We start from the raw sequence: 13662 nt of genomic DNA on the forward strand, positions 1-13662 counted from the left end.
TGGGAGAAGCCTTCCATTAAGTTCTTAACGAAGCCTTCCATTAAGTTCTTAACAAGGAATTCCTGTTAGCCGTCCCTGTTCTCAAGGCTTCCCTGTGTGGCTCAGCTTAATGCAATTACAAGAATATAAATGTTTGAATCTTGGTTGTAGAATACAAAGGGGACCTCCATTTTCGGAAAAAAAAAATTATTTATTTCATAGTAGTATTGCGTGTGTAGCGTGTAGTCTCTTCTGTCAGCCAGTCTGGCTCGCCAGCAGCCATCGGATGGGAAACACTGAGAGTGACTGCGTTGGAAGGCTGACCTTAGGTGAAGGCTGGGGGTGGGCAGGCTTGATTGCTGTAGGGCCGTGAGCTTCCTCAAAGTGTTATGGTTTACAGGAGTCCCATGGAATCTAAACCCTGCCAAGACTTTAGACCTCATTACTTCCCTGTCCTCGACAAGTACAATTTAATTGAACATTAAGCAATTTGATCTCTTTCACCTAATAAATCGAGCAACTTCAATAAACATAAATCCTGCTAATGATAGAGCTGACCCAGGCGGAGCTGAGCTCATCGGCCGCTCATGGTTATGGCTCTCCCTGGAATTTAAACCACAGATGCTTAGAGCTGCGCGAAGCCCTTACCTGACGCTCACGGTCTGCAGAGTGCACTCAGCAATTTTCCTAGGGTGTCAGAACAGAGCAGCTGCGACCAGAACACGGCTTGGCAGAGAGAGGACACACCAAGCTGGCCTTAGACATGTTGTGCTATAAACTGTAGTGTTCTGGGGAGGAACAAAGAAGACCTATTTACAGTTATTCCTTAGGTGGTTCTGAGATCTAAATGAAACTATATGATGCCGAAGTATGCTGTGTGTGGCTCATCAGAGCTCCAGGGCACATGCCTGCTGATTTCCTTTGTCCACATGTTCTCTGCAGTAGACCGGGTGTGTGTGTGCTCCCATGTTAACTGAACGCCTCCTTGTCTGTCGGGTTGTTTAGTTGGTTTGGTTTTGAGTCTGGTGTTAGGGTGGCCTTGAACTCCCGATCCTCTTACCTTGGCCTCTAGAGTACGGGGCTTGCAGGCATGTGCCCTCACCCCCAAGTCCTGGGCTGTTTTTCAGTCTGCAGTACTCCTGCCTGGCCCCTCTGGGTTAGTTTGTCTCCTCCTCGTTTGCGGCTCACAGAATGAAATGTAAGGTTTCCCAAATTTCTTTCCCTTTTCCTCTGCTAAACTCCACCCTGTTCATCCGATGCTCAGCAAGTCCGTGCTATCCTCAGGCTCTCTCTATTTGTATCAGTGAAAGAAGCAAGAAACGAATCAGTTCGATAGAGCTGAAACAGAGCAGCACAAATCCTGTTCCATAGGTGGAGGAACTGAAATTCCAGGAAACAGGTCCTGACCAGGAGCTAGGAAGAAATAAGGACGAGAACCCAGGTGTCTTGAGGCTGTGGATTCTAGTTCTTTTATTCAGTGTGTGTGTGTGTGTGTGTGTGTGTGTGTGTGTGTGTGTGTGTGTGTGTGTTGTATCTGTGTGTGGGTATGGTTGTTATGGAGTGTGTGTGTGTGTGTGTGTGTGTGTGTGTGTGTGTAATTTCCCATCACAGTTCCGCACTTTTTAACTCCCTGGAAGCAGGCTGGCTACCTGCTCCTCTCTGGACAAGCGTTTATTCACCAAAAAAGACAGACATACAGTGCCATGCAGTTCTTGACCCAGTCTACTAAGGCCTTTCTGTCGCCTTTCTTATCCAGCACAGGACAGAAGGGTCTGAAATGGTCACTGTAAGAAGAAAATTGATAACCTCTGCCCATTTTAGTTAAGGAAAAATTTCCCCTCCACTGCGGGCTTAGCAGTCACTGTGGGAAATTCCCATTTCCCTCCTCTCGCTCCTGAACACCGCCATCGATTAATAATGCCTGTTTAAACCTGCAGGAGAAACACCTGGTAGAGAAATCTGAACGAAATATGACCCCTATACTTACTGCAGAAGACCTGGGCCTTGCTCTTCCCACACAGACCCAGTTAAAATTTTCACAGCTCTAAATGCTCAGCCCTGGTGTGTGAAAACCCAAACCCAGCCTCTGCTTCATGTCTAAAAGCTGAATTTAGTCTGCCTCAGACAACGGAAACTTCAGCTCCTGGTTTCTGGAATGCCAGAGTGGCACCGTGACATGTGACTGTCCAGACCAGCCCCACAGATGTGTCTGTCATCAGGAACAGAGATTTCCTGCCAGGATGTAGTCATGTGCTTCCCATCGCTTCTGACAGCAGGGGTCCCAGACCCCCTGGCTCCAGGGGAGTACTTTTTAAAAAAAAAAAAAAAATTATTTTTTCATTTAAAGTAGAAATCAAAACAGTACCATCTGCCATGTGAATCTGTCATGCCAGGGAAAATAGTGTGACCAATGGCCTGGATCTGTTTAGACCACTTAGTGGTGGTGTCCCATGTCACCCATGTGTCCCTTTCCTAGCTTTGATCTAGAGCTGAGCATTTGTGCTCAGGGAGGTGGGAAATGCCAGGAGGGGAGAGCCGTCGAGGTGTTAATATTTCCATTTGCTATTCATTTCGCAGTTCTGTTCGGCTAAATCCCCAGATGGAAACATTCAGTGGGGCGGGGTGGGGGTGGGGGCCTCAGAAAGGAGGTTGTCTCGGGCTCTGCTAAGGGAACCAGCCCTGGCTCTGCACCTAGCACCTGCCGACTAGCTAATTCATTGTTGCTGCGCCCAAGAAGAGGAAGTTTCGGAAAGCCAAGGGACTTTAAGGACGAAGTATGTTGTGCTTGTGCTCATGGTGAGCTGGAGGAAGAGGCAGCCAAGGTTCTCCTGGCTTCTCCTGGGAAGCTGTGGAAACAGTTCAGGGGTCTGTTATTGGTCTCTGGACTGCAGCCAGCCCTGATTCACCCATGTCCCCTAAGCTAGCTAGACTCTGGCAGTGACTCAGACCTAGGGCTAACCACACCTCCAAGCTAGAGTGGGTTTTTTTTTCTCTCTCTCTCTCGGGGCTTGGGATGCTCATAGGCCACAGCATTCTAGAAATTTGTCTATACTCTGATCCCCAAAAAATGGCATCTTACCTACGCCTCATTGGAATGTTCCGAGTTATCCCTCTCGCGCCTGGTCTACATCGCATTGCAGCCACGGCTTATGTGGTGAGATCTGTGACTGAAATATAAAGTTCTGTTGTTCATAGTCTATCACAGGTCAGCAAATTTGCCAAGGCAATCGCCAGTTTTGTGCCTTGTTGGAGAGTGTTCATGAACATTTCTTCTCTGCCGAGTTTCTTCCACCTATATAAAAATCTCCAGATAATCTCAAGAGGGAATCAACAAATGCCTAGAGTCGGCTCATCCATCGTCCTTAATTTACTGCAGCCCCCTCTGCCCACAGATCACCCTCCGTTCAGACATTCAGATTTATATATCACTTGCAATACTCTCTTTGAATCGCCAGTTGTTTCCAGATCTTCGGTAAAGACGTCTGGGTTTCTCTTAAGAGAAAGAAAAAATAAAAAAAAGAGTCACTTCCGTATTCTTGGAGCATCAAACTGTATGAGCAAATCTATCACATCATTTAATTTTTTCATATGCCACTAACATAAAGATAAGAATTACCCCTATGGAGGGGCTGGAAAGATGGCTCAGAGGTTAAGAATACGGGCTGCTCTTGCAGAGGACCCAGGTTCAATTCCCAGCACCCACACAGTGGCACACAGCCACTTTGTAACTCCTGCTCCAGGGGATCTGAGGCCCTCTTCTGACCTCCACAGGAGCTAGGCACACACATGGCAAACAGGCATGCATGCAGGCAAAACATTCATACAATAAAAATAGATTTTTTTTTTTAAAGAATTACTCTTACGTGACAGATGTAGAAACCGAGGCTTGCCCAAAATTGCCAAATAGGAAAATAAACAACATGGTGAACACTCCAGCTCTGACTTCTACCAAAAACCACATTCTTCCTGTTTCTCCATGCTCACTTCACCCTTGACCCTGGCCGAGAATCATCGAGGTGCATGATGGGAGGATGGAAGAGACAGTGTACATGGATTAGGGACAGACCTGTCCTCATTCCCAGGAAGATAACTGTCCTTGTGTTGATCGAGGTGCACATCTTCATCTACGAGACAGAGCATGCGACACAGACATGGTGGTTGAATATCCGATCAAAACTGTCTTGAAGCTTGGCATGTGATCTGTTAGAGACAGCGAGGCTGCAAAGGACCGTGTATTCTAGACTCCTGAGTGGTAATGCATGGCAGAAATGAAGAGAATGATTTGGTGCATCTCGAACCTATCAATCTATCTCCCTCTGCTGCCCTCTCTCCAGCCTGGGTCAAGTCTGGAAGCTTCTTTAGGAAACGCTTAGCAGTGTCTGGCCACAGCTTAATTTCTTTTGTCTGTACCTTTGATGAGATCCTTAACATTAATCCAAAATACTTCTTCCCATAACGTAATTTGTGGATATCTACATAGCTGTCGCTCAAGCGTGGGCCTCGCGGGCAGCTGCTTGTAGACACTATCCTTCTCTTTCCCTCCCATCTGAGGTCTCCCCTTTGACCCTGATAGAGGTGAATGCTTGCAATGGTTAGTCACCTCAGTGCTTTAGTGGAAGAGAGCCCAGGACTGAAGCCAAACAGCCCTGGCCGGGCCTTTCTGTGTCTGTCACTTGACATCCTCGGACCTCAAGTCTCAGAAAGGCTCCCTAACAGCTGACAGATGTCTTCGGGGAGAGCTTTCAGCCATCTCTGGATTTTGTCTTCCAGGCTGATGTATGAATTGATTCACTTTTAATGTCCACTCTTGATCACACTGTGGCTTGGCTATGAAATATTGAAAGATGTCCCCTGCTTCGAGATGTATAGCAAATATATATATAAAATCAAGAGAGATGACCTCAGCTCTTAAAACTTGTAAACATTTGAACAATTCTGTTCTCCAAGGAAAGGTCTCGGTGCTTTTTCAGACGTTAAGTGGAGCTGACAGCAGTCTGAGCTCTGTTTGAAGCTGGGATTTTTGATTTTTGTTTTGTTGTTATCGTTGTTGTTTTTTGAGTCAAGAGTCTTGTTCCAGGCTCTGTTATTTCCTTAAAGAAATTAACATTTCATCTCACGGCATGGCTTCATGCAAAGTGTTGGGAACATCTGGGGCCTGGATATTGTTTCTAGAATATTTGTGCATGAGGGAGGGGTTGGGGCAATGGGACTCCTACCCTGTCCCATGGTGCAGTGGGTTCTGAGACTTTACTGTTCTCTGGTGCTAGTCTCAGAATGTGTGAACTTTGACTCTTCACCCTCCGTACAGGGATGAAAGCAAACCTCTACAGGTCACACTAGCTATTTCCTTAGAGTTATTTATTTAAAGAGAGAGAGGGAAAAAAAAAAGAGTGAGTGTATGTGAGCTATGGTGTACATTCACATTGCGGGAGTCTGTTCTCTCCTTCCTCCGTGTGGGTACCAGAATTTAACTTAGGTCCTCGGTCTTGATGGCACATGCCTTTAATAGCGGAGCCATCTTGCCAGACTCGGTGTTTTCCTTTAATTGTATGTAGGAGGAAACAAACTGGAGACCTTCCAGTAAGTGTCGCCCTGGGTGACTGTGGTGAGATTGTCAGTCTAGTCCCAGAGCCTAGTATCTGGCTGCCGCTAATCATCCTGGCAGAGTAGCTGACCTCTAGGAAACTCAGACTTTTCACCAACTGCTAGTTATTATATTTGGGAAATGCATTTTCTGTCATTCATATATCCAGCACATAAAACATTTCTCTCCAGACTTTCCAATCAACCACTATGAAGGCTAGGCAAGAGCCTGACATCTTTCCATGCATTTAAATCACAGGAGCCCCCCTGCATGTGGAGAACCAAGATTCCACAGCTTGGCTGGGGAGTGGAGGTTAGGAATCCAACCATTCTGGGCTGGTCCAGTTTGGAATGGGGATGTGGCTACAGGAAGTAGCAGCTGGAGGTGAAGAGCAAATAAGGCCTGGTGTTCCAGAAGAGCAGCAGGAGGCTGCACTTGAAGAAAGCTCTGTGGCCTGGTGACTGACTTTAGGCCCCGGGGCAGCTGGGCACCAACTGAGGCATAACCTCTCTGTGCCTTCATGACTGCATCAGTAAAATGCAGATGACAACAGACTCTCTCAGCGTGGCAAATGCTTTGGTGAATTGGGTGTTAATTAAGTGCTTACAACACCACACGACAGAACAAGCAGTGTGCAATCCGTCACTTCTTAGTGCGACGCGCATCCTGGCTGTGATTTCCATCATGCTGTAGTCACGTTCACAGAGCCTGGCATTCCACAGTGTTAGACAGTTATAGGAACCACTGGTCAGTTCAAGCTGAGACTCCGCAGACGCTGTTGTATCATGTTATGAACGTGGTATGAATCATGTTATGATCCACTTTTCCTGTTTCTTATGGACGTGTGCCTTTCACTTACTACATGGACTACTTTATTTCTTATATTTTTATGATAATACCTTTTAAGATTGGATAAGGCTTCTCCTCCAGAAGGCCTGATGCATTCTAAGATTCTCTCTCTCTCTCTCTCTCTCTCTCTCTCTCTCTCTCTCTCTCTCTCTCTCTCTCTCTCTCTCTCTCTCTCTCTTCTCTCTCCCTCTCTCTCTTCCCCTCTGTTTTTTCTCTCTGTCTGTCTGTCTCTCTTTCTCTCTCTCTCTCCCTGTTTTTCTCTGTCTGTCTCTGTCTCTGTCTCTCTCTGGTTGTGTCTCTCTGTCTCTCTCTCTCTCATGTTTTCTAGGATGGGTTTTGCATATCATCAGCTCCTTCAGGTCATTGTTTGGGAATCTTATTTATGTTCTATCCTAATATTCAGTGTGTTGCATGTGCCCAGCTCCCACAGATGAATCCTCAGGCACATTCCATCCAGATGTGTGTGTGTGTGTGTGTGTGTGTGTGTGTGATGCCAGGCTCACTCCTCTGAGATGTAGTGTGCATGTCTAACGTAATCCAACAGTGTCCTTTCCTTCTCAGATGACTATGCCCAGCTGTGTAACATCCCTGTGACGGGACCACGGCGACCGTATGGACGGGATGCGTTGGTGGACTTCAGTGAACAGTATGGCACAGAGACTGACCCTTACTTCATTCAGGACCGTAAGCACAATCATTCAGTCATGTTAAGTTAAGCTGTGGATCAAGATTACTCAGGGTTTTCAAAGCATAATCCCTGGGAAATGGTTCCAAATGCAGATCTGTGGGTCTTGGTCTCAACCTACCCATCAGAATCTCAGGGTGGGACTCAACAGGCTGGTTTTGTAATCCCTGTGGTTTACATAGCCTGCTGCTTTGGCTTGGAATCACCAGATTCCAAGGATAGTGTGGCTTGGGGGGGGTGGTGGAGGGAGGGGGCTTTTGTATTTATTTTCTTTAATGATCTTTTTGTTGTGATTGTTACAGCTCAATCGCTTCTTATTAAGTCATGGTCTAGTTCCATTTCCCTACAAGAAAATGGCAAATGTTCACCACACCAAGTTGATCTTTACAAGTATTTTAGAGTGGGTGGTCCAAAAAAAAAAAAAAAAAAAAAACCCTTCTTGGTCAGAAATGGACTTTTAGAATCCACTTGTGAGGGGATTTATTAAGTAAGAAATAACACGTGCCAGCTTTTCTGGATTTGTGAGCTGAGCTGTCGGGGGGGGGGGGAGGCAGGAATGAAAATAATGTCCCCTCTAGAAAGGAAATGCCCCACGGCCTATGGACAGAGGGTCCTGTGTGAGAAAACCACACGCAAACTGTGTCTCCATAGGAGAGACATCCGTACTTTCAGATAGGACAGAGCAAGGTTTGGAAACAGCAGTTCAGAATGAAAGCCGATGGCTGGCTGGGCAAGTGGATGCCAAGCTGCATCGTAATAGAGAAGTGTGAATTCAAGGACCCATCCTCATCTCATGAGGGATGCCCGTCACTCAAGCAGCTGTACCACATTCTCACATGCTGGGTCCCTATGGACCATGAACCTTGGGGCTAGGACTTTAGAGATATTTCAGAGTTGCAACATACTATGAAGTCTTTTCTTGATGGGGTGGGGAAGCTGTCACCTGTCTCCAGAAGCCACCAATTGGGAGTAGCACCCAGAACTTTGTAGTTACATTTGGGATTATTTCCACAGAGTCAAAGTGTCTTTTCCTTCTTCCCTTGTGGTTTGGGAGGGCAGACACTCTTTTCCTCTCCCTGTTCTTATGTGAGCTCTTTGGTTGGATCTGAGAATCCAACAATACAGGCGCTGATGAGAAAGCATGACATTTAATTACATTTCACAATACAAGAGCAAAGTTTAAAGAAATGGCCAGAGAATACTGCTTGGAGGCTTTTAGATAGTAAATTTGTGAATGAATGACAACCTGGGAATATCTGATATCACTAAAGGATGGTGAGTTCTGTTCATCCCCCTGAGAGATTTATGGCGAGGGAGGGCACCTGGAAATTAGTGGAAAGTAAGGCTTACTTCCAAGAGTTTGTTTACTCAGGTTTCTGCTACCCCAGCCACCAGCCTCCTTTACCAAGGCTGTTTGTTTTCCAGCTTAAGTATGTGAAGACCTTCCCTCCCTGGAGAATCATTACAGTTTGGTAGGAATAGGAAAAGGCATGCCTGGTAGCAGGTTCAGAAGTAAATAGTTCCTCAGGTGACTTCAGCTTGAGAGAATCAGTATATACTCGTTGGGGCAATTCTGAGATGACCCAACCTTGACTCCATCCGAGGATGCTTGCTGTGTTCTGATCACCTGGCAGAGTTCAGAATGCCATGTTTCTGCTATTCCAGTCAGGTTGATTATCACGTACCTATATGGCCCCTCTCCAAGGTCAAGAGCAATATGGTTCTAGAAGGTTCCCGCTGCCCCTTCCCAAGTCTCCCCAAGGATAACTACTGTCCCAATCCTAACTCTTGTGCGTAGTAATCTTGTTTTATTACTAAAAAGACACGATCCTGAGCCACCTCGTGAAATGGGCCTGAATACATCCCTAACCCCAAGACTATGTACTTGTAATACACATCACAGTAAGGGCTATAGATCAGTAAACCTTCTCCTTAAAAAGAAAAGGGGAGAAATAGCAAGATCCAAAGAAAGCCCACAAATTCAGAAATAGCAGGTAAGTCTGTAAGCCACCCCGAAACCCACACACTTATGTGCATCACCTCATTACAGTTCACATTCTAGGACTTTACATGCTGACCTATCCTGAACTTCTCTTCAATGCCAACATGACTCTAAAGTGCCTTTCCTTTTCTTCTTTTCTTTTTAAAGATTAATTTATTTACTATGCATTCAGTGCTCTACCTGCATGCATGCCTAGAAGGCTAGAACACGGCACCAGATCTCATTACAGATGGTTGTGAGCCACCATGTGATTGCTGGGGATTGAACTCAGGACCTCTGGAAGAACAGCCAGTGCTTTTAACCACTGAGCCATCTCTCCAGCTCCTAACGCTCCTTTTCAATTCACAAATGTCAACACACACACATTGGTGTCACACCTAGGGAGTTGTCATGTGGGTTTGGACCTCCAGTTTTGATTCCACAGCGGCCTTTAAACAGCCTGTATATTAGAAACATCTCCCCAGCCTGGCCTGCTCTGTAGGTAGCAAGGGCTCCTGGCCCTGCCGCAGAAAGGACCACACCGAGTAGCCAGTAATGGAAGAGGAGCTAAGTGAGAATTCTCATCACCTTCATGGGTTGTGGTCTTCGTCACCTTCAATTTGAGCAGTATTTCCAAAACTGGATTTCATTAGTGCGTTAGCCATTCTCTGAAAGGCTAGCTATGGTAACGTTTTAGACTTTGCCGGCCACATGGTCTCTGTTGTAGTCAGTCGGCTCTGCCCATAGTGTCACATAAATGGCCACAGAGGGTGACCTTGGCTCCTGGATGTAGTTGTGTTCATTTACCTGAATAGGTACCAGGTCAGATTTGGATCAGGTCCTGCCTACCTGGTGTAGAATCCTGAAAGTGTGTTTTAGGAGGTCTCGAGTTCCATTTGTTAATGGCACATTTTAACTCCTATAATAAAATGTAGTCTTACTAGTCGTGACGCTGAAATGATTTTGCTGTCACTGAAATGATTTTACCGTGATATACTGGGTTTGAAGATTTCAATGAAGGTTCCGTTTTTTTAAGTCTGTATTTCTCAAATCAGCTTTATGTGTCTCCATTTCATTTCTTGATGACCCATTTCTTCCCCTCTTTAAATTTTGGCAAGGGGCTCTCATGGATGCGTTACTTTTTTAAAAGAGGTTTTTTTTTTTGGGTGGGCTCCTATGCAAATTAAGACCGTCTGGCCCTGCGTAGCAACAATATTTTGCTGCCCCCTACAGTTCTACTGGAGAATTACCTCAGAGGTCCTGTGATGCTAAAAGGTCTGCCTGTAACTTCTTTAAAGCCCCTTTGTGGACGGAAGGGGACCCTTGATAGACATGTATTTATAGTTACCACTTCCTTCTCTAGGAGGACAGCTCAACACTTTCATGGCCGGTCACGTGGTTTTTATGTTGTTAAAACTCTAGGCGTCTCGAATGGCTTCCGAGCTGGTGTCTAAACTATAAAAAGAGCCTAACAAGAGTTTCTTTGTTTCGTCCTTTATTAAAGCCTTTTGTTTTCCTAAACACAAGTATAATGTGTTTTCCCATTTATCAAGATGTCTTGAATCATTTCTATGCCCTCTATCCTGTGGGCCTTTGTAAACGGCTCACTGGAAAGCCGGAGTAAACAGATCCCACAGGGCACGGCCAGCCTTACTCTTTGTTTCTGTGATTCCCATTGCGCATCCTCAAACTTGGGAGCCTGCTTAGAAAATGCCTGCTGGACACTGCTCAGGAATTCCACTGATCCCACCCCTAAAGGCTTCCTGACCTACTGAAAAATTCTGTCCTACTGAAAATTCATGTAAAACGTTTAAAAAAAAATCCCACATTTCTCAATTGGAAAGAAAAATTCAAACCCATGCTTGTTTTCTCAAAACTCAAACTCATCCTTGTTTTCCACATTACATGATTTTAGTATAAAGCATTAGAATTCAAAAAGTGGGCTGATCCGTGTAAAATTTTGAATTGTTTTATGCTTAACGCTGGTTGTAGGTATACTTGATAGTAAATTCTAAAGCTAACATTAAGGTATCTAAAACAAACATATAAAATGAACCAGATCCTAAACAACAACAACAACAACAATAATGTGATTTTCTGTAGGGAATGAGGGTGAACACTTCTAACCTGGACCCTGCCTTTTCCTTTGCAGGTTTCTTAAATAGCTTTGAGGAATTACAGGCGGAAGAGTGTGGCATCCTTAACGGCTGTGAGAACGGCCGCTGTGTGAGGGTCCAGGAAGGTTACACCTGTGATTGCTTTGACGGGTATCATTTGGATATGGCCAAGATGACCTGTGTCGGTAAGAAGGAGAGTGTCCAAATGAAGGGCTTCTTCCCTGGGATCCCCTGTGACCAGCTCTGGTCAGCTGAGTATGTTTCAGATAGATGAGCAGGGGTTGCAGTTTGGGAAGATGAAAAAAGTTATGAAAATATGCATTTAGTATAATTATGCTTGGTGTTATAGGGCTATACACAAAAATAGTTAAGACGGTCAATGGTATATTCTGTATTTGTTTTTTATCACAACTAAAGCTCAGAGTTATCACCCCCATTTCAGAATCCTTACTGTTTTATTTTCCAGGGTCTTGTGCATGCTAGGCAAGAACTGTACCATGCAGCTCTGCCTCCAACCCCACCCCCCAATAATGCTAAATACAGAGGGAAAGCCAGAATAGCTCCAGTAATTATGTTGACTTTTAAATTTAAAATTGGACGGCTCAGTAAGTATAGTTTCCCTGAGTATGTGACTTCACTATAGAAGAGTAGAGAGCATCTAATAAATGGCAGCTTCCCTGAGCACTTAGTCTGGATTAAAAATACTAAAATCACTGGTTCCGTTGTTGCTTGTCTCTATAAAATGTCAAGCTGACAAAATGTTTGGCATTCTGTTGAGTAACAGGGCAATTCTGGACTCTCCGTGGTAGTCTATTTTAAGATCGAAGAAGGTTTGTCTTGCCCATTGAAAGGGGTAACAGTGAGGACACTGTCTGGTTCGTGGGGCCGAGAACTGCGGGCAGCACCCAGGTGCGGAAGGTACCTGCGTGTCTCCGGCTCGAGTCACGTTCGGGACCGTTGACCTGTGGTTTGGGTTTTTATTGCAGATGTCAATGAATGCAGTGAGCTGAATAACCGGATGTCCCTCTGCAAGAACGCCAAGTGTGTCAACACAGAGGGTTCCTACAGATGTTTGTGTCTGCCAGGCTATGTGCCCTCCGACAAACCCAACTACTGCACGCCGCTGAATGCTGCTTTGAATTTAGACAAAGACGACTCGGAGTAAAGGAGACGCTGTGTAACCCATGCCCATATACTCTGCACTGTGTAAAGGAAAAGGGAGAGATGTAGACTTGACACACTGCACCTAACCCAGAATGGCCAAGACAGAAACAACATGGAGTTGAATGTACCCCCAAAGACAGTGAGCGAATGGAGCCAGAACCTGATGGGTGTGACAGACCAAATGGACATTTCTCAAAAAAAAAAAAATCCAGTATATATAGTCTGTTCATATGTAAAATTCAATGGGAAAGAGGCAGGATAGGGCTGTTATTTTAAACAGAGGTTGTATTATTATCTTGTTTTGATTTTTTTTTCTTTTTTACTATTGCTTAAATTTGGCTTTTAAATAGTGGTGGAGATGTTTTATATGATTTTCTTTTTGTTGTGCAGTTTCTCGGCTATCGTTTTTTTCTTCTTCAGCATTAATCTCAAGTTCAAACATCTTTGATAAAATATTGTTAGACTGTATTATAAGTATTATGACACAGGGTTGTGCTGTTCTTTGGTCTGGAGCCTTTTAAAAGCAAATGTCTGTCCTGTGGATGTCTGTCCTGTGGAGCAGGCAGTGATTGGTAAGCTTTTATCCACATTTGGGGAGGGGGGAACACCTTCATTTTCATGTATTGCCATATCTCTCCTCAACTGGATCCCTTTGTTTGACTGAAATGGAAGAACTTCTTAACGTGTATTAGTATTGTGATGTGTAAAGTCAACCCAGAGAAATTTAAAATCCTGAACATCCCCCCAAATATTTACCTTTGTATGTTATAAGAAAATAAAATCACCATTTTTGTAGGAAAAAAAAAAAAACCAAACCTGTGTGTGACAGAACATGGTACATCCCTCCACTCCCCAAGCCTCTATTTCTTAACTAATAGTCCTCCGTCACTTTAGAAGTTAGGACTAGTTAGCTACTGTTACAGGCTGATCATTGCCCTGTTGAGTTCACAGGTTGAAAGGCTGAGTCCCAGTGCCTTAGGATGTCACTCTGTTGGGAGGTAGGATTCTCTAAGGAAGAAATGGACGCTGGTGGAGTAAACTGTAATCCAAGATCATGGGTGTCCTTAGGCGACAGGAAGGCAGGACACATTCAGAAGAAAGATCACTTGAAGAAGACAAGAAGGCGACCCTCCACAAAGGAGTGAGGCCTCAGAGGAGAGGCAATCAACCCTGCCACAGATCTTAAACTCTAGCTCCAGAATTCTGAGAAAATAAACTTCCGTCGGAACCGCCAGCCGATGGCCGCTCTAGAAAACCAAAACAGGTCCGTGCGATGGGAATAATGGGCAAACAAGACCTTGCA

The 13662-nt window shown here is 44.9% G+C and overlaps 1 protein-coding gene across 7 annotated transcripts in view; it reads left to right on the forward strand.

Annotated features, from left to right (window-relative positions):
• Ltbp1 (latent transforming growth factor beta binding protein 1) overlaps nucleotides 1–13174 on the forward strand; it is a 399391-nt gene extending 386217 nt beyond the window's left edge. For all 7 annotated transcript variants that reach the window (XM_006984834.4, XM_076558654.1, XM_076558656.1 and 4 more), the window contains 3 exons: nucleotides 6974–7096; nucleotides 11231–11380; nucleotides 12182–13174. In XM_006984834.4, coding sequence (XP_006984896.1) covers nucleotides 6974–7096; nucleotides 11231–11380; nucleotides 12182–12360 — 452 coding nt within the window. In that variant the 3' untranslated portion in view covers nucleotides 12361–13174. The remainder of the gene's footprint in view (nucleotides 1–6973; nucleotides 7097–11230; nucleotides 11381–12181) is intronic.
• Nucleotides 13175–13662: the final 488 nt, after the last annotated feature.

Source organism: Peromyscus maniculatus, chromosome 22 (genome assembly GCF_049852395.1).
Source record: "Peromyscus maniculatus bairdii isolate BWxNUB_F1_BW_parent chromosome 22, HU_Pman_BW_mat_3.1, whole genome shotgun sequence".
NCBI lineage: Eukaryota > Metazoa > Chordata > Mammalia > Rodentia > Cricetidae > Peromyscus > Peromyscus maniculatus.